This window comes from Eleutherodactylus coqui, chromosome 4, assembly GCF_035609145.1.
Source record: "Eleutherodactylus coqui strain aEleCoq1 chromosome 4, aEleCoq1.hap1, whole genome shotgun sequence".
NCBI classification, from domain to species: Eukaryota; Metazoa; Chordata; class Amphibia; order Anura; family Eleutherodactylidae; genus Eleutherodactylus; species Eleutherodactylus coqui.
In genome coordinates this window covers 28,889,486-28,914,006 of record NC_089840.1, presented here as the reverse complement: position 1 = coordinate 28,914,006, position 24,521 = coordinate 28,889,486, and the positions used below count along the sequence as shown (strand labels likewise).

Below are 24,521 nucleotides of genomic sequence, written 5' to 3'. Positions count from 1 at the left end.
TAGCCTAATTCATGGGTCAGGTACCTGGGGGTCTAACACTTGTGTTTTTAACACATTCAGCTGTAAAGTGCTCGGATGCAAGACTTCATGAGAATGATCATTGAGGTCAATATGCATCTACGGTTCCCCATTATCTATCCAGCGTGCTGGGACGTAATGAGTTATGATCTCATATGTTCTCCCCATCTACCTGACCGTCTGCCTCTTGGGAAGAGACGGAAAAAAAAAAATCACTGGCATAAAATTTCTATCAGGCAATCCAAAACCCAAAATAGCAATTTGGGTTACTACTCTTCGAAAGAGTAGATCAAAGAGCGAGAGACCTTAAAATCGAAAATGTTGCATTAATCTACAGGAAAACACGTGTGCATTGAGCTTGACAAATTTGAAGTATGAGATCTTGAACAAGTTAATAGAAACACAAGGGAAACGTCAGGTCCATGTGGTTATGAAATCTAATCCTGTAGGGCTTGAAAAGCCACTTGCGTAGCGTAGTTTACACATAATCAGCCGGTACAGCCCAGGGTTCTCATAAGTGCCTAAGATGTCACACCTGGCTTTAATAGAAATAACATTGCGCATGAGATAGTAAACTTAATCAGGCATACACAGGTCAAATCTCAGCCAATCTTATTTAATAAGGTGTGAAATACAGCTACAGAAAACAGCAAACAGCTCGCAAAGCAGCAGAAGAACACAACATGATTATGTTAACAGGAAGAAAATTCGGCAATAACGGGGGAAATAAAACAAATCAGCAATGGGAGTTTTATTGTTTCTATTGTATTCTTGTTTATGGCGGTCTACCGGCTCTATAGATTCGGGTTAATTTACTGTAGGAGATGACTGTGGATTGGCTTGGTAACTGTCTACCTCCAACCTGTGGGTCTCCAGCTGTTGTAGAACAACCGCAATCTATGTGCCCAGATATCTGGAGGTTGAGACCTCTGGTCTACTACATTCGTTGACGGAAAAAAAACAATGCACCCACATAGAAATGTCGGATTGGTACAATACTCGTCAGGTAGATATGTAGATGATTGCACTTGTGGTTGATTAGACACTGGGTCTTCTCAACAGAAGTCATAAAAGTGCTTCTCCTATTGGTGTATAAAAGGCTACTTTTGTATCGTGGACCTCTTGTTGAGAGATCGTTGACCAATAGATGCCTCTACGACGTACTCAAAGACATTTCACCCAGTTAATAGACTTTGAGAGGGGTGCATCAACGGAATGAGAGAAGCAGGAAGGTCATTTTGATAAACTGCCTGCCATCTAGGCCAGGGGTCCCCAACTCCAGTCCTCAGGGACCACCAACAGGTCATGTTTTCAGTATATCCAATGGTAAGAACAGCTGTGGCAATGTTTGAGGCACTGACAATAATTACATCACCTGTGCAATACTGAGGAAATCCTGAAAACATGACCTGTTGGTGGTCCCTGAGGACTGGAGTTGGGGAAGACTGATCTAGGCCATTCTAACCAAGCTGATGGAAACTGATCACGGTAGGGCATGCACACATGGTGAACGGGCTCCGAACGGCCCAGACAGACCACCATTAGAGAGGATGATTTGATCCGATGACAAACACAAGCAGAGCCAAGAGTTTTGTTGTCCACCATCCAGACTCAGGTTGCACCTTTATTACAGACCCCGGTCTCTGCCCGGACTATTACTAGGTGCTTAGCAGAAACTAATATTGTAATCACTTACATTTACTATCATTACATTCACACATATAAAGTCTCATTCAATTTCAACAACTTCTTCTCGGTGCATTATTTTTTTTTTTCCATGAGGGTACATGCTATTTGGTCATTCTGTCTGGCTCTATGCATATGGCCATATTAAGGGTCTGTAAAATAACAGGACCACATTTTGCTTTTTTAGGCGTTGTCCCATGAAAATAACTTATCACCTATCCACAGGATAGGAAATAAGTATCTAATCAGTGGTGGGCGGATCCTTGGGTCTCCATTGATAATGAGAACGGGGATCCCAAGTGTCCTGCAATAGATAGGTGATAGTTTCTATGGGAATGACAGAGATATCCAAGTACTAATGCATGACTATTGCTCCATTTATTCAAGGACACTTGGTACCCCTTAGCAGTCAGACCCCCACTGATCAGATAATTATAACCTATCCTGTGAATAGCTGATATGTTCCTTTTGTGGGACAACCCCTATGAAGTCAGCTAATGCTATCTTGATTAGTTATTCCTATCTGCCTGAAACTCCTGGCCTTTTTCTTCTCAGATCTCAATTCTGACCAGCTCAGATCTACTTGGGATTGTACTGCCTGACACTAGTTAGTTTCTCAATCTGTGAGATGCTATTACATGGGACCTGCCAATAGAAACTCCCTAGAGGGGGACACAGCTTCTTCTATTACAGCTACTGATGATGACCACACAGCTCCTGTCGCACAGGTACAATAAAGGAGATCACTGCTCATCCTCTGGACTGTATACTTATGGTCTGTAGCGTATTTAAGTGAATATAGCAGGTAATAATAATTAAACTGTCCCCCAGGAGGCAGAAATGGTACAGCCTCTAGCTAATGATGTGCTGATGCATCATGGGATTGATGTTAAACAGAAACCAAAATATCTCACCATTAGGCCTCATGTCAACGGCATGCACTGATTTCCACAGCGGAAGACCTGCGTGTCAGCGTGAAAATTATTTTTATTTGCCTGCCATTGATCGCGGATGCAATTTTTTCTGCGCAGATGTACCCGGAAGGACTGCGGATCATCTGTACGGAAAAAAGTCTTAAGCACAAAGTGCCTGGCTTCCCCTCCTCCCCACCTCCCTGCTTGGTCTCCAAGTAACTAGGGAGGTATCTGCCTACAAATCTGCAATGCAACTGCAATTGAATTGCGGATGCATTGCGGATTGCTTGCTTCCATAGAGATCAATGGAGCCCATCCACGCAAAATCTGCAGTAAAATGGAGCATGCCGCATATGGCATCTGCAAACCAAATACGCAGGTTTTAATTGAAGTGTGGATGCCCATATTTCCCTATAGGCGGTTTGAACTGCGATCGTCCACGTGGGTGTCCAGCACGGATTCCCGCAATTCAAAATTGACATTGAGCCTAAATGTGGAGTCTGATAAGTATCAGACAGGGGGCTTCACTTCATGGAAGTAGCTGCAATATATAGAAGAGGCCTCCAAAGGGTGACGAGCAATCAGGTGAGGGAGGCATGGAAGGAATAATGTGCTTACACTGGAGAGGCCAGTTAAGAAAAACTTTCGTGATTTTCCAAGACAGAATCCAACCTCCTCCTGAACTCAAAATACACGGCTCAATAAAGGAGCCCAATGTTGAACAGAACGGCACAACAATAATTACATCGGTCGCATTTTAACGTCTTTATTGTAGACGGACCACCTGGACCTCCAGAGTTCTACTGAATTAATCATATATCACCATGATATAAGTTGGATAACATCACAATTCATGCAGTCACACAATACAAGCTAATCATGTGATCACATCGTCTACTAGCTTTGATTCTACTGGGACCCATCTAGCTCATGGATATTGGGGTATGTCTGTTATGCCCTGTATGCCAGTTTTCTGATAGACAAAATTCACAATTTTGGGCCATTTATGCTGTTCCCCACCACTTTTTCAAAAAGTGGTTAAGGCCTAGTTTTAAGGGCAGGACCCTCCATGGTGCATCACATTTAACGTAATGTAAGCCAGAAACAGGTGTACCTTATACTAGAAACCTACTTCATCGCGTAGCTTGTGCCGGTTTCCATTTGACTCCTGGAGGTATCACCAGATCACACAAATGTATTAAGTAGCTGGCACCTGCCACTCACCCTGGAAACTCCAGCAGCGGCCATGTATTCTTTAAGAGCCATGTGACCGTTGCGGCCAATCCCTTGCCTCAGCAGTCACGTGCCGTTTATGTACACATAACTGTTGAAGCGAGTGATTGACTGCATTGGTCACATGAACTATGAGCAACATAGCTTCCAGGATCAGAGGAGATCAGGGCAGCTGCGCTCGACTGGCAGAACAGTTAAAGTTTGAGTAATAGTTAGATTTTTACTTTAATCCATTTCCTGCTCATAGAAACTTTTTGAAAAGTCCTGGAAACCCCTTTAAAAAAAGTGTAAAACTCTGAAGTTAGAGGAGTAGGAAAAAAGTTTGTTTAGTATGTTTTAATATTGGTGTTAAGTGCCGCCATATTGGTTTACACTTTTGAATTAGCTTTTTGGTAAATTGCCACTTTGTAGTTCATAGAACATGCTGATTTGTGAATATTCTAGTTTATTAACCCCTTAGCGACTAGCCATATGTGTTTTTGTGATGGTCACTAAGGGGCCTGAGGTTCGGCCAGCTTGTTTTTATGGCAACCTAATCGAAGTCCAGCACAGGGGCCCATGTGCCAGGAACAGCCAGGGTACACATGATAGGTATTGCAGCATTCATAATTACCCAAACTTTAAAAATATTTTGTTATTTATCCCACATGGTGAGCAAAGTTAAAAAATGTGGTTGCTTGACAGACAGGCTCCTTCTCTAATGGCCAGAAGTGGGAAAAACTCCAATCCTGGCCAATTTACCCCTTACATGCTTAAGTCAGAATGGACATTGGCATGTTAGTAGTTGACAGAGGGAGGGGGCACCCTCTGTCACCCATTGCCACCCTGTGATGTAACTGTTGTGTGCCCATGGTTTGCTATGGCAACCAGAGACAAGACTAAAGTCTCCAAGTCTGTTATGTAAGCCAGCCTACTAGACCCTGCCTCTGGCAAGATCTAATAGAACAGCAGTAAAAGCGATACTACACTGGACTACATAAGTGGTGGAGAACACTGGACCAGCAACCAAATGATTGCATTTTCAAGCCCCCTTGAGGAATAAAAAAATGTGCAAAAAAAATACAGTACAATTTAAATTAAATCCAGAGAAAAAAAATACTCATTTATTCCCAGGAAACCCCTTTTTAAATAAAAGAATTTTAAAAATCCACAATATTCATTGTTACATTCATAATCACCGGAACTATAAGAATCGTATTTTATTTATCCAGCACAGTGAGCAAGTACAAAAAAAAGGAAGTCAGTATTGCTGTTTTTTAATTGTCTGCCTTCCAAAATATAAGACAAAATTACCAAAAAAACTATATGTACCCCAAACCTCACACAGGTCTGTTGATGGAAAATACAAATGATATTTCTTTCGGAATGTGAAAAAGCAAAAAAAAAAATTGTTTGTCCGTTAAGGTGCAAATAGACCGGACACTTAGGAGTTTTAGGGGTTTTCCGGGCATTTAACCCCTTTCATTACTTAAGACCTATCCTAAGGATGGGTCATTAGTAATTCATCAGTGGGGGTCCACCGCTCAGGATCCTCAACAGTCACCTGATCTCAGCCCCTGCACTCACTATAGTGTGCTGGATGTTGATGGCTCCCTCCATACTGGGGTTGGAACCAGAAGACTTAATAGCTGTCTACAAATATCTGAAGGGCTGTCACAGTGCAGAGGGATCAGCCCTATTCTCATCTGTACAAGGAAAGACTAGGAGCAATGGGATGAAACTGAAAGGGAGGAGACACAGATTAGATATTAGATAGTGAGGGTGATCAATGAGTGGAACAGGTTGCCACGGGAGGTGGTGACTTCTCCTTCACTGGAAGGGTTAAAACAATGGCTGGACAGACATCTGTCTGGGATGATTTAGTGATCCTGCATTGAGGAGGGGGTTGGTCCAGATGACCCTGGAGGTTCCTTCCAACTCTACCATTCTATGATTCTAAGTGCAATAGAAGGTATAGTTCCCATTAATTTCAATGGGAGTGAAGCCTTCTATTACGCTTCTATTTCTGACCCCCGGAGGCTAAGATCAGGTGATCGCTCAAGAACCCCGCCGATCAACTACTGCTGACCCATCCTGTAGATAGGTCTTCATTACTGAAAGGGGTTACAAATGCCCAATTACCCCTTTAATCTTGTCTTCTCTGCAATGAATAGTAACAACAGCCGTAGGTTACATGCATATCCTGCTTCCAGGGGTGATAAGTACATATATGCATCGGTGAATATAGAGACACTCATACATCCATAGTAATGCCTGTCCTCGCTGTACATTTGCATTTACAAGAACGGTACGAAGAAAGGAAAGGACTCACCTTCCGATAAGGACGTATACAACCACGGTGAGCAGGATAATTACTATCGCCGCTGAGATGCCAATCATTACCACTTGGCTATTCTCACTGGAGATGGAGAAGGCTGGAGAAACAAGACAAGGAAAGTGTTAGCTCATCAGAAATGACACATGACTGCACCTTCTGTACACGGACTAAAAGCACGGAAATCCTGTTAGCGGCATTACAAGAAGCGACATTCATTAATACAAGCATCCTTCTAATACAGCACCCTCCTAGGCATGGCATTAAGCCACACTGCCTCAACCCCTGTGGTCTGTCCAGAAGGATTACATACAGAGGGGCCCATTTATAAAAAATGCCTTCATTTTCGGACGACCGCCCCCGGATTACTATTCATTATTGGAGCATTGCTTCCTTTTCTCTCCAGCTTTATAAGACTCTATATTTAGGGGCGACCTTTATATATCACTTAATCTTACATGTTGTTGGAAGGGTTAATGATCACTTTGTACTATACTTTGCACTATGGTACAACTCCTTTAATCCAGCATCAAAAAATCTGATGATCCGGAATTTGTTTGTAGCACAGAACTGCAATACTGGCTGTTTCCATAGGCAGTGGGTTTTGGTGCAGATCCTCATCAAAATGAGCATGTAATAGTGTGCATTATCATATAGAAAGACTGTCAATCACTGATAGCCCCGCCCACTGGACTCCTAAACGCCGATTTCATTCCATAAAATACAAGCAGTATAGAACCTTGTTGCACAAAACTATTTATCAATCTGCTCTGCTCCTCCTGCACTATAACCTGCACTGCATGCTTAATGTAACAGGTTACCCTTAACCTCTTAAGGACCAGGGAGTTTCGATCCTAATGTTCCAGACACTTTTTCAAGATTTTACCCTTGTGGTGATTTTATGGCCCAATTTTTTTTCTTATTCTACCAAACTTATTTTTGCAGCATTTTTTATTGTAGCCCATGTAGGGCGATTTTTTAATATCTTTTGTCACTGATTTTTTTTTTCCAGTTTTTATGTCTTATTACGGTAAAAATCTTTATGTGTTTATTTTTAAAATTAGTATATTTACACCAAAATAAAGTAGAGGAATGGATTTGCCATTTTGTATAGTCTTTGATTACAGGGTGGATATGGCGACGGTTTGGGTTGGGGTCAGCAGTGGGTCATTTTCATATATATATATATATATATATATATATATATATATATATATATATATATATATATATATATATATATATATATTGTAGCTGTTAATTTTACTATTTTAATACCCCATGACATCATATAAAACCTCTCGGGGTCATTCACATTTTATTTTTATATTTCACAGTTTCCCGCTGTAGCTGGGGCAGCCATAGGAGCCGCATCCATAGGAGCCCCAGTTACAGGGGAAAAGACCCCCTGTAGTGGCAATAGTCACAAACAGAGGTGATCTGGGCCTGGTAAGACCCTGCAGCTCTGACATGCCAGAGCACCCGGCGGTTCAAAACTGCATTTGCTTTCTGCTCTGGGTCCTCGGCTTCATCCCCAGCGGGTACTCCCTTCATGTCATGGCTGCAGCATCAGTGCACTGCAAGACGCTACAGCCAGCCGTGTTAAAAATCATGAAGAATAGCCGCGACTATTACGTTGCAGCATTTTTCGCCTAAAACTTTTGTACAATGCTTTATATAAACAGCAATTAACGAAAAACAAAACACACCGTCCACACCAACACAAACCGTCACTTTAGCCGCCCTATTCACTCAAGACTTGAAAAATAGGAACTTTGCACTAAAAAAAATATATATTTCCCACAAATAATAAAGTTAGGGCATTAAACCACAAAAAGCGCAAAATTAATAGAAAGTGTCCGCTCATTTAGGAATGAACCCCTCTGGCTGTAATGGGGTTAGGTCGGGCTCCGGTGCGCCTCTGATTAGAAGGTCCTGTAGGACGTTATTGAGCTGCTGGCTCCTTCCCTGAGTGTTGCTTCTGTAGTGTACATTGAGGCGAGGTGTTAGCGGTCGACTTTGCAAATAACTTTTTTTCTGTCCAGGTTTGTGACTAATTTTGAGGGCAATCCAAAGATGCTCGAGAAAATGTGACAGAGAAAATGGGGCATTACATCCGGTGTGATTCACAAACCTTATAAATAGAGAGAATACTTAGCAAACATAACACCTCTAGACGTGTCGGGCTGAATTGCATTATCACAGAAAATTAGCAAAAATGAATAATTTTGAATTTTCTTGTGATACCGCTAAGCTGAAGATACTTCACGGGGCCTATATATATGCAAATTCTCCTATCTTAGATATTTAGGGTTGGTGCACTGAATAAATATGTGTTGGGGGACGTCACACCTCTGGAACTTCCACTTACAGGGAGGAAATTGGCTTCTTAACCTCCATCCTGCAAATGGAGAGGCCCGGTGGTGGACATACTCGATAGAGGTGGCAGAGGTACATGTGTGCGGCATCAGCCACTGATGTCTATTGGAGTTTATGAAAACAACCATATCTCTGCTCATAGGGATATGTAAATATACGGAATGACCCCTTTATCAGAGCACACTGCACTTCACACAGGGGCGTAACTATAGGGGGTGCAGGGGATGCGGTTGCACCCGGGCCCAGGAGCCTTAGGGGGCCCATAAGGTCTCTCCTCTCCATATTGGGAGCCCAGTACTATGAAAAAAGCATTATAGTTGGGGGGCCTGTTACAGGTTTTGCACCGGGGCCCAGAAGCTTCAAGTTACACCTCTGCCTTCACAGTTATGGAAATTACCCGATGACCCGGAGTGCGGCATAAAATCACGTGACAAGTTTTCTGTGGATCAGTTTCAGTGTGAATCCACATTAGATGGGAAAATCCAGCGATCTGAGCGACTTCCAACAACTACATCACTGGTGTTCCAACTACTGTGTCCTTAGGCACAACTCATCGGTCCGACTCCTTAGCATGGATAGGCTATAGTAATAGAAAATCACCCTGTAAGATGGATCCAGATTTCTGTTGCCTCGTGCTGATGGGAGGTCAGAATTTGGTGAAAGCAACATGAATTGATGACTCCTTATAAGCTAATTAGAACATATCAGCACCTCCATCTAATTTGCTGCAACTACAAGAAGCTTCCTGTCCGCATGGGACAATATTCCTGCAAAACAGATTCATTCCTAGTGGAATCTATGCCATGAGGAACAATTCTAAAGGCCAACCAATCCTAGAAGCAGCCGCATTTCTCCGAAAAGAATACACTGTCTTATATTAATTTTTGCCCCAAAAGAGGCACAGTGTCTTATTTTTGTGGAGTGTCTTGTAATATTAACCTAGCCGTCGAGGTTCGGGTCCCTTGCGCTGATCTCCAGCGCTGCTGCAGGCTTCTGTGTAGTCTTTGGCGGTGACAGAGCATTTCTTCGTGTTAGGGGGCTTGAATACCCCGCCTCCTGTAAGCAATTGCTCTGATTGGTTCATCGAGTGCCGCGTTAGCCAATCAGAGCCAATGCTCGATTAACCAATCACAGCCATTAATTGAATGACATCATTGAATGGCTGTGATTGTCATTGAGTGCTGATGTGGCGCTCGATGAACCAATTAGAGCAATCGCTTGTTAGAGGCAGGGCATTCAAGCCCTGCTACCAAGAAGAAATGCGCTGTCACCGCCAAAGACTACACAGAAGGCTGCAGTAGCACCAAAGGACCCGAATGCCGGCTACTAGGTGAGTATTGTTTTTTTGTCATGTAGTTTATCTAGGGCTTATTTTCGGGGGAGGGGCTTATATTTCAAGCCCCACTTTCCCCCCGAAAGTCAGGGTAGGGCTTATTATCGGGGAAACATGTTAGATGGGGGTCTCTAATAAAACTGCCATTCAGTGTATAAGCAGCAATGTTCTCCTCCAGTTCTCCAGTGACAATGACCTTTGGGCCATTTTGATTTCTTATCAGGAGTTGAGAAAAATAGTTAAAGTAATTAAAAATATTCTTCTTGGTAAATAGAGAGAGACAATTCTGCTACAATTCACTGCATCGCCCGTGGGTTGTGGTGGGAGGTTCCTAACAAGGCAAGGGGCGAAAGGCGTAGGGGCACCAACATGCAACTTTGACTTAACCAGAGTATTCAGTAGAAGGGCAGCAAACTTGGTGATGGAAAGCTTGAGTATGACTGAGCTCACCGATGAGAATGGGGTAATAGTTGGCGTTAACAGTCTGGTATATAAATACTAAATCCGTGCTGATATCGCTTTATAATGGTAGGAACCAAGACCGTGTTCTCTAATACAGATCCAGACCAGGCTGTTGGCAACCAAGAGCGAAGAGAAAATAGTGGAAAATGGAACCAAAACAGCTAAATCGGCTTTACTGGCACAGTCATAAATTGTTAAACATTGCTTCTCCTCGGTTCTACTTGCCAAATCGCGGTCTGTTCTTGTTACGGTACACCATGTATAGTTGTCATAGTTTGTATTAAACTTTTATTTACAGTGACTACCGATCCAGCAACCTAAGAACAAGTCTATAATTGACTTTAATTCACATGTGAAAATTGGACCCGGAGAGCGATTAATGGAACAATGTGACTGTGGGTGGCATATTGGATTTCGCTTCTAATGTATGTTTACGTGAGTCTGTGTAACGGCATCACTTCTACACTCATGTACAGCTGGGGCTTTTCAGCAGTTGTGTTGGGAAGGAAGATGCGGATCGTTGTCTCATGATGAATGCCGAGGCCCTTTTTGGCATATAACATTGCTAGACCAGGTTTTCTGTATATAGTTGTGGATAAAGTGTCACATTTACAGGTTTTTATCTTTCATTCTGGTAATTAGAGTCATTTAGGGAGAGATTCGGGCTTATGGTATAATTGGTGCCGTCTAATTATAGGACATCCTGTTATGCAGAATATTGTATCCGGACTGTATAAGAAATATTTCCCTCTTGGATAGAAATCGAGATCTTCTACGATTACACTGTTTTCGCATTATCCTTAAAGGGAATGTCCAAAAAGGAAAAGCCAATTAAAGAAAACACATACATTATGTTTTTTTAGGACCCCCCCCCCCCCCCCTGAGCCACAGCGGCTATCAGTGGACTCGAGCCATCCATATACACAATCCTACGAAAAGTATTTGGACACCCCTATCAGTAGAATGTATTGTGTCTTATTAGCATGCCAGAAGTCTTAAACCATGATACATATAATGCAGACGCTTCAAAATGTCAGCCATAGTTTGTGGCAGGAACTGCTCGCTATTGGATATATGTGTTATGCCGCTGCATTGAATTCTAGGAATGACCAGGTGCAGCCTGTGATTGGCTGAGTGCTGTAACCAATCACAAGCAGCACTCAGCTGTCATTCAATAAATGGCTGAGAGCTGCCTGTGATTGGCTGAGCGCTCTGCCAATCAGATACAGTCCTTCTAATTCCCACCTTCTAAAAGAGCTTTAGAGCAGTGCAGGGAAAAGACAGGCTAGATGCGCCTGAGCCCCGGCAGCTGAGGAGAGGTGAGTATAATTTTTCTTTATTTTTAACACATTCTAGGGATGATTTTTCAGGGAAGGGCTTATATTTAAAGCCCTTCCCCGAAAATCCCTGCAGGGCTTGCCAGCAGCCCACTACATTTTTAATGAGACTGCAGAAGTGTTGGTCCTATTGAAAGCGATGGGAGAACATTGCGATCCTCTGCCACAGCCGTCACAGCTGTGACAGCTGCAGCAGGGGATTCTTTACTCCCCACAGGGATGAAGAAATCCTTTCTCACAGCTATCACAGCTGTGACAGGGGATTCTTTACTCCCAGCGGGAAGTCCTCTCAGTACTGATCATTGTGACAGTGCTGTCACAGTGTTCAGCGACAACGGGACTCCCCGCTGGGGAATATTGACGCACACCATGGACCTATGGTGCACGCATGTCCTATGTTTTGCAGGTGCGTGTGTTTGCACACCTGTAAAACACGGACATGTGAACACACCATAGGGAACCAATGGGTTTCTAATAGGAGAGTGTTTTTGTGCGCACAACTGTACGCACGTAAACACGCTCGTGTGAATCCACCCTGAGATTTGTTTTATTTTTTAATAAAAATGTTAGTGTTTTTCTACCTGAAATTACATTTGTAAAAACGGGTTAAACAAGAAATATCTCCCGATCGAAAACCCCAGAAAATAAATAAATTAGAATAGCTCTTTCCGTAAAGTCGTATTCGTCACCCGCGTTGCGTTCCCCGGCTTTTATCATGTCACACTTCCCCTTCTATCTCCTGTTACTCTATCTTTTTATGAAATGTTCGCAGTCAGTCTATCTCCTTTATGATGTTGACACATGCTTGTTGAAAAACACTTAGAATTTACGGCGCAGGCGGCTGCTTTTACTGTACTCAGATGTAATGGACTGTTAAATGTGCATGACAATAAAATTATAGAAAACCAGCGCTGCACCTCTGAGGTAAACAGCAGGGCATAAAACCACACCTGTACTAGGTATCGCCGAGCGCTTCAATCTGCAGCGCCGGGGGAATTCATCATTCAACTGATTAGTGTGTCAGTATTTACCTTCTATTGTCAACAAGACCGTAGAAAACTACAAAATGTAACGGTGGAGATTTATAAAACCGTCTAAAATGCAAACTGTCCTTGTTGCACATAACAACCAATCACAGAGCAGCTTTCATTTTTCAAAGGCAACGTAAAAAAATGAAAGCTGAGTTGTGATTGGTTGTTATGGGCAATAAAGACAGATTACATTTAAGACAGTTTTAGAAATCTTCCCCGATGATTGTAATAAAAGATCCAGAATAGCATTAAAAAAATTTGTATTTGTACTAAAAATTTAATTTATCCCATTAATTCAGCTTACACCGAATGGCCACTTTATTAGAGGTCCCCATCTAGTGACATATTGGGCCTGCTTTGACCTTCAGAATTGCATAAATTTGTTGTGACACCTAACGAAGGTATCAGAAGACTCAGGGTGAATGATGAAAACCTTCCTCACACCATTACTCAATCTCCACCAGCCTGACAGGAAGGGGTCATCCATTCATGCTGCTCGTGACAAATTCTGGCTCCCATCAGCACGCTGCAACAGAAATCTGGATCCATCTGACCAGACAATATTTTTCCACTGCTCAGTAATCCAGTGGAGTCTCGGCTTTCTGTCCCTCTTAGACAGAATGGCGGTGGAACTGATCATATGCTGTAATAACCCATCCGTACTAAGGAACGATGAGTTGTGCATTTGGTCATGTCAGTTAGAGCAGGGGTCCCCAACTCCAGTCCTCAGGGACCACCAACAGGTCATGTTTTCAGGATCTCCTATAGTAAGAACAGCTGTGGCAATGTCTGAGGCACTGACAATAATTACATCACCTGTGCAACATTGAGGATATCCTGAAAACATGACCTGTTAGTGGTCCCCGAGGACTGGAGTTGGGGAACACTGAGTTAGAGCATGTTGTATTTGGCTGCTCTTGACTGTGCAGCGCTGTTGGTAAGATTGATTCCTGACATCCTCCTCTGACCAGTTTCGGTTGTTTCTATCCACAGGATTTCCTTTCACTCTAGGTCTTTCCTCGATCACACCATTCTTGGTATACTCTCAAAGAACCCCACGCGGTTGGCAGTGACATCCTGGCTCCAGCTACTCTAGCACCGAAACCCGGGCCTCTTTGGAAGTCGCTCAGATCGCTGGATTTTCCCATCTAATGTGGATTCACACTGAAACTGATCCACGGGGAACTTGTCATGGGATTTTATGTTGCATCATTAAGTACCAAACTAGGCGGTATACTTAACAGATTAAACTCCATAGAAAGGCAAATGAAAACAAGCAGTCTTGTAACCTTGGCTAAATGCACACCCTATTCAGGTCCAGGCGTTCCATCCAAGGGTCTTGTCTAACATGCTGAAAACAGCATTCAGAAAGGACCCTGGTGGCTCCATGGGCTGTTATTTATAAAACAAAGTCCAAAGCTGCAAGATTTGGTCTCTGTTTTAGCAGATTTCCAGCATTAATGTAATATAGTCTAGTCAGCCACACTATTCTGCCCACCCAAAATGCCAGGAATGAACGAAAGCCTGCTGAAACGGAGACTAGAGCTTTCATCTTTGGTCTTAGTTTCAGAAATGATAGCCTATGGAGCCTCCAAGAGTTCCTTCTGAATGCCATTTTCGACATGTCAGACAGAACCCTTGAACAGGAAGCCTGGACAGTTGCCTAAACAAGTTGTAACTGAAGCAGTGTTCCTAAGCAAAATACCTCAATTCACTATAAAGGCACTATTACATACGTTCTGTGGAAAACCTCTGGTTGTTATTGTCAGCGACACAGGGCTAACTCCTAGGTCAAAGCTGGACATTGAGGTTTATTTACCTCTATGTATAGGTGGAGACTAAATATTGGAAGACATTATTAGTTTTTGGTGATAAAAAAGATTTCTGGATGTACAGAGTACAATAAATGTATGTTGGGGCTAAGGCTCGTGAAGCAAGAGACAGAATAAGTGTTGTGGTAACTCAACGGTTGTACTCCGGCAGGTACTGTACTAGATAATCAAGGAAATAACTGACAATATGACCTTATGGCCCATCACAATCAGGTAACAATCTTTACACTGAGTGGTTCAGGCGTGGCATTGCTCCTCACACTCTCTACACACAGCCAAACAGTTCGTGACTGTGAGGGATGTGGGTATTCCTTCTAGGCTTTCTAGCCAAGTTGCACTGATAAGAAAACCTCTTCTCTACAGTCAGAAAGCTCCAGAGCTTTATTAGAGCTGCTCCAGTAGACCTCTTTGCAATGGACAATCTCTCACAACTTCCGACACAGTACTCACTCCACCGACAGCACCAACCAACTCACTTTCGCATCAGTCCCTCTCATTTATATCCCTTAGAACTCCTCCTTCCAGGGAGTAGGACTGACAACTCCATTCGATTTCTCTAGAACATTTGACTCTTCCCAGTATGGTAACCAGTTATGTCAACCTTTTTAATGATCACCTCAACTCATGCTGCAGTCAAGTGAGCTACGCCAGGATCTGTCACAATAGACCAATATATTAATGGCCCATTGCACCAAAATGTGGTCTGAGATCAACGAGAGTTGATATAAGACCAAGTAGAAAATGGTGACTCCAACACGGTGTAGCCCATGATCTCGGTTCAAATCTAGGTTCAATTGGATCCACCAATTTTGGCATATCATACTAGTTGAACTTAGTAAAGCAACCAAAATTCAAGATGACAGACTTGGATAATAGCCAGATAGGCTGTTCTTGAGTGGTGAAATTACACCCATGGTTGTTGCTGGCAGCTGGACATGGTTTTACTATCGATATGAATGCTGGGAACTAAATTATGAATGTTGGGAAGATCACTATGAATGCTGGGAAGACCACCTGACTACAATCACCAATCTCCATGGGCTATACATTTCTTCCAGGTTCAACCTTTGATCGCAGATCAAGTGAACTTGGTTTTGCAAATCTTAGATCAAAAAGTGTTGGTGTAATGCATTTTAATTAAACCAAGTTCATCAGCTGATCGTATTTTAACTAAACCTAGATCAATAGCATGGTTGTTGCGACCTAAAACAATTGTATTAATTACAAAACCGGGGAGTTACTTCAAACTATAACCCCCAAAATAAAGAGGGTCAATAACTACCCCCCCCACCCCCCAAGTAACCAGAAGACAATACAACACACACAGCACATAGATACGTACAATCAGGACTCGTTTCAAACTCAAACTTGCGGCTGTTCGGTCCATAACCAGCGGCTGTCCGGGCCCGAATTTGGAAAATGTACGTTGTGTCAGGCTTAAGACCACTGATTGTCACATTGGTACCTCGGGCTCTCAGGATGGTGTAGCTGGTTTCCTGTTCCTGCTTTGGGAAAAAAAAATACTTTTGTTATCATCTACAGTAAAACGTTATAACCGTAAGCGGCAGAGGCAGCTGATGCTGAGATTTACGAGAATGTAGCATGTGAACCTATCATTCACCTCCGTAGGAAACTCCCGATTTTATGCTTCGTATGTGATTCTCTTGGTCGCGCAACATTTTATATGAATTCCTATACGTACAGTTATGGTTTTCAGCTGCTTGTTGGGCAGGATATCTCACATCTGAAACGTATTATTTTCGCCATGATAGTGTTGTTTGAAGTCTGAAATGTCTGGTAATTAGTCTGAGCCATCAGATAATTCACTTTTAAAGCCATATAAAGCTTTGTGATGTTTTAATTTAAAAGTTGGAGTAAAATTCCACTGACGTTTGATCAGTCCATAAATTCTGTATTTTCTGGAAGTCATGAGTTAGAAGGACCTACATGTTATTGTATTCCAGGACTATATAGGATTCCTGTAGGATACTGCTGAACACTGATAGGCAGTGTGATCATATCTCAGGGTCTTAAATGATGTTTATTTACAGCAAGCATTTGGGACATCAGAAAAAAAAACATTTGCATGCTAACCGAAGTGAAGCACATCTACAAAATCAGCATTTGAATTGGCGGCATCTATTGTAATACCACACTTCTCCAGCAGTGGCCACTGCAGGGAATATGAGCAACTGCCAAACTTGCGCTTCAGCAAAAATCAAATAATGGGGCACATTTACTGTTGGTGTTGGGCCAGAATTATGGCATAAGTTGTGCCTTGTTTTTTTATGCAAATCAGTTTAGAAAAAGAAGAGAAAAAAACAAAAATAAATAAAAATTAAACAACTTAACTAGAAAAAGGGATAGGGGGATTTCATATCTTTAAAGTGACCCTCCGGCTTTGGGAGAACATTCTGTCCCGGGACTGAAGGGTGGAGGGGTATCTTACCTGTACTGTACTTTATCTCCTCTTCCTGGCTCCTTCGTTTTGCTGGTTCGTTTTTGGGTGACCATGATGACCGCTGCCATTTTCTAGTGATCTAATAGACATTGTGAAGTGCTCTGTGTTTGAACAGCGCTAATCACCAGTACTGGCCAATCACAGAGCACCTATACTATATTGGTAGTCCTAACACTGCCAATGTACTCTAGATACTCTGGTAGTCTAACAATGGTGGCAGCAATCTTGGCCATCTGTAAAATGGAACCAGAATTGGTGGAAAGAAGGGCCAGAGAGAGAAGATAAAGTACAGGTAAGACACCCCTCCAGTCTACGGTCCCGGGACAGAATTTTGCCCTGAAACCATAAGGTCACTTTAAATATGTCTAGAAATGTTCCTACACTTTTTACACCACCCAGCGACCGGAGTGAGAGTTCAAAAACATTTTGAGACTTGTTTAAACATCTCAATTGATAGTTTTGTCTAAATAGCGAGCGATATGGGTCCCATTTTCTCCGACCTACATGACACTCACTCATATGAATGTGGCATAAGGTTGCATTTTCACAGGTGAGCGTGATATTAATCCAAGAAAGTCAGGCACATATCGCAGTCCTAAACCCATGCGTTTTGTAAAAAAGTTTGGAATTCTGGGAATAACACATTAATACATTGTGCGAGCTCTGTGCGTCTCGCAAGCACACAGAACTCGCACGTTTTTCTCGCCCCGTGTAAATAAACCCTAAAAGTAATGTTCTCACAAATCATAAGTGCCAATGATACAAGTTGAGGATGCTTCGACTCCTATCAATGTCACGGACACCTACAACAAGTATATAGGAAGACGAACGGCAATAAACTGTAAACATCTCGTATCATAAATCGTAACTCTAAACGCGCTTCATAGAAGAGCCACCAGCCTCCCCGAAAATTCCCCAGCCCGTAATGAATCCCTTACAACAGTGAGAATCAATAACAGTTGGAACGCTCGGCAGACTTATTCTTGGCCGATACAATAGAGTTTGTTAACGTTTTGCTGTAATTGCTTTTCTTCCCACCTTTTCGTAGTACTTGACCTCGTAGTCCAAGATGATCCCATTTGGGTGCTCCGGCTCTTGCCAAGAAAGGGCAATACTGTTTCGAGACGTCCGGTCTTTCCTAATGATGGTGACGGGAGATGGAGCTGCGCAGGAAAAGAGAAAAGAAGACGAAAATATTTATGGTTGGCGAGGAGTAACGGTTTGCATATAAATGGTTGTTGACTCTATCTGGCGTTGTATCAAGAGCTAGCAGCTGGGTTATAGCTTTGGTACACTTATCGAGGAGCATGTTGGGCCTGGAGACAAATGAACTGACATTTTCTATTAGCGGTACGCTGGTGGCGAGTGAGCAGATGTTTCTAATATGCTACTAGAACGTAACTAATGAAAACACTTGCGCTATTAAAAGGGTAGGAAATTAATAGAGATCTGTGTGCGCCGGATCTCAACGTACATTCGGAATTTAGTCAGCGACTAGTGTTGTTTTGAAGTGAACAGCAATTCATTTTCTATCTTTTAACGTCGACGTTCGCCGAGCTGCGGGAATTCAGAGGCATGCTAATAATTATACACTTATTCATGGCCGCCCGTAAAAGCGTACAACGGCAACCTTCCGAGATGTTTTTATAAACAGTTTACTAATGTGCCGTTAAGTGACTTCCATTATTTGTGCGAACAGAAGTGAACAGTTTCTGCTAAATAAGATTTTTTTTCTCTCTAAAGGGAAATCATTTCTCTTTTTCGGCCGGCCTGTTTGGCCTCGTGGTCGTCGTGCGCCTTCTGTCTGAAATGAGAAAAATATCTTTAATTGCCGGGGATAACAGATTTCAGACGAGGAGCGGGGTTTTGCCATAGAGTTGTCCAGCACGGAAATACAAAAAGAATGACCTGTATTATTACACAGCCAAAGAGTGTCTTATTTAATTAACCCTGTAATATGGCTGCCTGTATGAGGGAAGGTAAAGAAGAAGTACAATCTAACTCATATTTATGTCTCGTATCTAGGTATCTGTCTTCTAAGTACATATCTATCTATGATCTATCCACCTAACATCTATATATCTAATATCTATCTATCCATCATTCTATCTATCTGTCTTTAGTCTATCTATCTATCTAATATCTATCCATCTATCTCATATTTATATAACTAACTATCTGATGTCTATCTATATAGCTAAAATCCATCTATCACATCTATCTCATGTTTATCATCTATCTATCTAATATCAATCCATCTAATATATATCTAATTATCTATCTATCTAATATCTATCTATCTCATGCCCATCTAACTATTTATTATCTATTTATATATCTAATAACTAGCTATCATATCTGTCTATCTCATATCTATCTATCTCATATCTATCTATCTATCTATCTCATCTCTCTCTATCTATCTCTCTATCTCATATCTATCTCATATCTATCTCTATCCATCTAATATCTATCTATCTCATATCCATTTAACTAACTATCTAATGTATATCAATATATTTAATATCTATATATCATATCTATCTCATGTCTATCTCATATCTATCTCTCGATCTATCTATCTATCTATCTATCTATCTATCTATCTATTTATCTAAGATCAATCCATCCAATATATATCTAATTATCTATCTATCCATCCAATATCTATCTATCTATCTATCTATCTATCTATCTATCCATCCATCCATCCATCCAATATCTATCTATCCATCCATCAATCCAATATCTATCTATCCATCCATCCATCCATCCATCCAATATCTATCTATCCATCCATCCAATATCTATCTATCCATCCATCCATCCATCCAATATCTATCTATCCATCCATCCATCCAATATCTATCTATCCATCCATCCATCCAATATCTATTTATCCATCCATCCATCTATCTATACCATGCCCATCTAACTAACTATTTAATATCTATCTATATATCTAATATCTATCTCATATCTATCTTTTTATCTATCTATTCATCTAATATCAATATATTTCATATGTATCTATCTATGTATTCATCTAATATCTATCTATCTATCTATCTATCTATCTATCTATCTATCTATCTATCTATCATATGTGTCTATCTCATATCTATCTAACCATCTAATACCTATCTATCTATCTATCTATCTATCTCATATCTATCTATCTATCTATCTATCTATCTCATATCTATCTATCTATCTATCTATCTATCTATCTATCTATCTATCTATCTATCTATCTATCTATCTCGGCTTTTGTCACCCCATTACTACATCTATGGAACTAAATCTGACACTGAAATCCAGAAACTTAACCCCGATGTGTTGACTGTTATACAGGGACCAACTGTGCGGGTACATGTGCAACCAAAGAAGCATTACTGATTTCCTGTCACTGTTAGCGAGAAGAAAAGACGGATTTGCTGTGAATAAAGTCCGAGTCGTTCTGAAGAGCATTCCGATCCCTTTTATTGGATTAGATCTGATTTGGTCTCCTGTCATCACAACACAATTTGTAAGGAAGGTATTAGAACTTTCTTACAAAACGAGGAATTGAAGCAAGTTAAAATCTGCGCTAAGCTGTAGATTAGCAATCATCGCTGGAGCTCCGGTACCTGCTGTTTTCAAAGGCACCAACCCCAATGGTTCTGCTGTTGTTGGCACAATAAGGGGATTTTAACGGGTAGAACTTTTTTTTTAACGCTTAGTGCTTATACTTTTTCCATCATGAATCACAGCATTCCTGCCCCGTTATTGTATCGTATATCTGGAAAAACAGTATTACACTCACTCAGATTCTCTTAAAGGGGTACCGCAGTTATTACTTAACACATTAAATGGGTTTACCAGCTCTAAAACAACTAATGACGTATCCTCAGGACAGGTCACCCAATAGTCGATGGGCGGGGGGCCGCAAAATGAAACATTTGGATATCCCCCTTTGAAATTCACTAGTAAACCATACCTGTAACTTATAGCTAGTAGGTTCCAGTGCAGGGACTGTTATGCAATCCGCCATTTTCCATGCGCTATTAACCCTTTCCCAACATGTACAGCACACATCAGTGTACAGAGCGGGCTGAGTCCGCTCCATACATGTCTGATGTTGGCTGTCTTTGACCTACCCACGATAGCCGCAATCGGAGATAACTCCAGTTGTGGCTGTTAACCATTTAAATTTCTCAATCGGGATTGAAATGTACCGAAATGACCCCACCTCCTTCCCCGCGATGAGAATACAAGGTGCCTGGTGCCTCGGCAATCTTGGGCCTTCCAAACATCCCCAGGGCTACCATGAATGTTTGCCTATTGAGACATCCCAGTAGCACGTCTGAATAGAATGCCAAGATACAATATAAAGCTGTAGTATTATTGTATACCATATAAAGGTCCTTTAATAGAGGACGACTGTCGGGCGCAGTTGTCCCAATGAAAATTGCTCCTGTATTAAAATACAAGAACCAGGATCGCTTCGTGAATAGAGACGAAGCAAGCTGGAGATCCATTCACTGCGGGCCTACATTCCCAGTAAGCAGGCAGTGGTTCATAGATGCATAACTGCCTTTACGCAGGTCGAAAAATTTCAATAAAAAGTAATCAAAAAGTGGTGACACCCCACAATAGTACCGCTAAAAACTACAGGTCACTTTTTTTTTAAAAAAGCGCCGACGTTCAGCTGCATTATCGGAAGAATTAAAAAATATGTTATGGGGTTCAAATGATGGAGACAGCAGGTCGTTGCATAGTCTATTTTTTTTTTAGTACTACATAAAAAACTATTATCGCCGTGATTGTATTGACCTCTTTTTGCTGCACGCCATAAAAGCAAACGTCTTCCTAAATGATGCAATCACATTTTTCCATTTTTCACCACTTAGGAATTTTTTTAACTTTTCCAATACATTATAGGGTGCGTTAAATGATGTCACTGAAAAAAAAAACAACTCGTCCCGTAAAAAAACAAGCCTCATAGATGTCACCAAAAAATACAAACAAAGTTATCATAGTTTGAAAGCCGGGATGGAAAAATGGAAAAAAAAAAAAAAAGGGCTGCAGCAGGAAGGGATTAATAATACTGCTTATGTGACAAGAGGGGCATTGAACCCACTCAAGCTGTAGGGTATGGGTGCAGCCCCCACTTCTGCCCCAGAGTGTTAGGGCAGCAGAGTGTTAGGGTTCTTGCTCACGACCTGAAGGTTGTGGGTTCAATCCTTGCTTGGTTCAGGTAGCCGGCTCAAGGTTGACTCAGCCTTCCATCATTTTGAGCTCGGTAAAATGAGTACCCAGCTTGCTGGCAGGTAATAGATGACTGGAGAAGGCAATGGCAAACCACCCCGCAATAACTGTGTGCCGAGAGGATGTGATGTCACTCGAGGAGTCAGTCATGACTTGGTGCTTACACCAGGGGACTTTACCCTTAACCCACTTCTGTATAGTCATGCCCTCTTAGTAGACACACAAAACAATACCGCCCCAGTAGCACTTCTTCACGGTTTCTTGTTTTGTCATGCGTGATGACCATACGGAGCAGAATCATGAAAGGACGTTTTCACAGGCGCGATTTTTCCAGACGATTTTCGTACCAAAAAAAAAACAAACCGAAAAAACACACGGAAACAGAACATATTGCTTCGAATGGGGATAGTTAGATGGTCATTTTTTTGTACTCGGATAGTCTAAGGGGAAAAAAAAAACCAGAACGACCAATTTTAGTCCAATTCTCCCCTCCCCCCCCCCAAAAAAAAAAATCGCCATTCAAGTCAACGGGTGCAATAAAAAAAAAAAAACAGGTTGTACTAACCTGATACTGGCACGATCCATTTTTACCACATGTACCCATATACGAAAAAATTAAGAGAACCAAGAGGTGCGGAAGCTGTACGCTTATGCGCTTTTGTACACTCATGAAAAACAGATGCAAAGCAGATGGAAACCGCGCATAAAAATCCTAAAAGTGTATTAAATTGCTAGAAAATCACACTAAAAATACAGCCTGTGTCACATGAACATATTTGCACACGAAAATTTAACACGCACAATACGCAGAAAATAGAGCCCGTGGATTTAAATGTTTTCATGCAGAAATGCGTATTTTGCGTTGGCAATTGCGCTGCACAAAACAGCACGTGTTTTTTTTTTGCACACACAATTGCACATTCCTTGCACACACAAGAAATGCAGTAAAACGCGTTGTTGCACAGGCGAATCTGCAACACCTCATGAGCAAATACACAGCACAAATGCGCACGCAAATATGCATACGGCTGGGGTGGCGCAGGGTTTGTTCGCATAGTGGATTTCACCGCAAAAAAACTCAACGTAAATCCTGTCTCTAAAATCTATCTCTTTTTGGCGCATCTTTTTATTGCGCTTGCCAACGTGCGTTTTCACGACGATGGAAGGTATTTTTCATTCAAAAACGCCTCCTATCCCTTACGTGGAACTGCAATCCTCAGGCGGGTGATTCGCAAGTGTTCCCCATTGATTGTCTTCAAGGTCCCACAGGTAACAACGAGCGATTCTTCCCGCGGGGACGCCCAAAAATACAACATACTGCGTTTTTTTTCACTGCGAGGAAAAAATTGTTTATGTGAATAAATCCCTTCAAAATAATTCATTTCATATTTGCGCCAGTTTCCCGTTCGTATGAATATGGCTTAAGGCTAGTTACACGCGGGCAATCACGATTTTGCCGCAAGAAAAGCGCAGCAAAATCGCATCTTTGTTTCCGCGCTTTTCGAGCCATGCTTATTTTGGAGGATAATCTTGCACTGCTGCCGCCCGCGATGAAATCATGAAATATTTTTAGCGCAAAAGTCAATAGGACTTATAATGATAAAATCGCTTGTTTGTTGCGCTTTGCGTGCGATGAAAAGAAGCCTCCATAGCAAAACATGGGAAGTAAAAAAAAAGAAAATCACACATTGCAGAAAGATAGAGCACGCCGCGATATTTTTTGTTTGGATGATTTCACACTGGCGAGAAAGTCGCGCGACTTTTGTGCAATTTTTGCCTGCTGCAATAGTCAGTAAAAAAGCAGATTATGAAACCAATGATGTATAATGCCGTCCTCCCCATCTGCGATTTTTTTCACTAATACGATGTTGAGAGAACAAAAAAATCGCGGCGTGCTGTATGCTTCCGTGATGTGCGATTTTTTTTTAATCTCCCGTGTTTCCCTATGGAGACTCCTGCGATTTTCCTATTGACTTTTGCAATAAAAAATTGCGCAATTTTACTGTGCGATTTTATCGCGGGCAACAGCGATACAATGCGAGATTATTCTCCAAAAAAAGTATGGCTGACGCTCAAAAAATATGTGATTTTGACGCAATTTTCTTGCGGCAAAAACGCAATCGCCAATGTGAAATTAGCCTGAGTCGGGTTTTCTAAATCCCCCCCACAAATAGAGTACAAATAATGACCCTTTAAACGCCACAGCGAGGGTCGGAGAAGCGGCGTCCGAGGCCTCCAGGAATGAAGGTACCTCCGAGCCTTGATAAGTAA

The 24,521-nt window shown here is 41.8% G+C and overlaps 1 protein-coding gene across 1 annotated transcript in view; it reads right to left on the bottom strand.

The window, feature by feature from the left end:
* EPHA3 (EPH receptor A3) overlaps positions 1 to 24,521 on the bottom strand; it is a 375,419-nt gene that overhangs the window by 75,256 nt on the left and 275,642 nt on the right. Inside the window, exons 6-8 of the mRNA XM_066599150.1 lie at positions 18,039 to 18,163; positions 15,882 to 16,044; positions 6,163 to 6,265 (exon numbers count right to left, since the gene is read on the bottom strand). Coding sequence (XP_066455247.1) covers positions 6,163 to 6,265; positions 15,882 to 16,044; positions 18,039 to 18,163 — 391 coding nt within the window. The remainder of the gene's footprint in view (positions 1 to 6,162; positions 6,266 to 15,881; positions 16,045 to 18,038; positions 18,164 to 24,521) is intronic.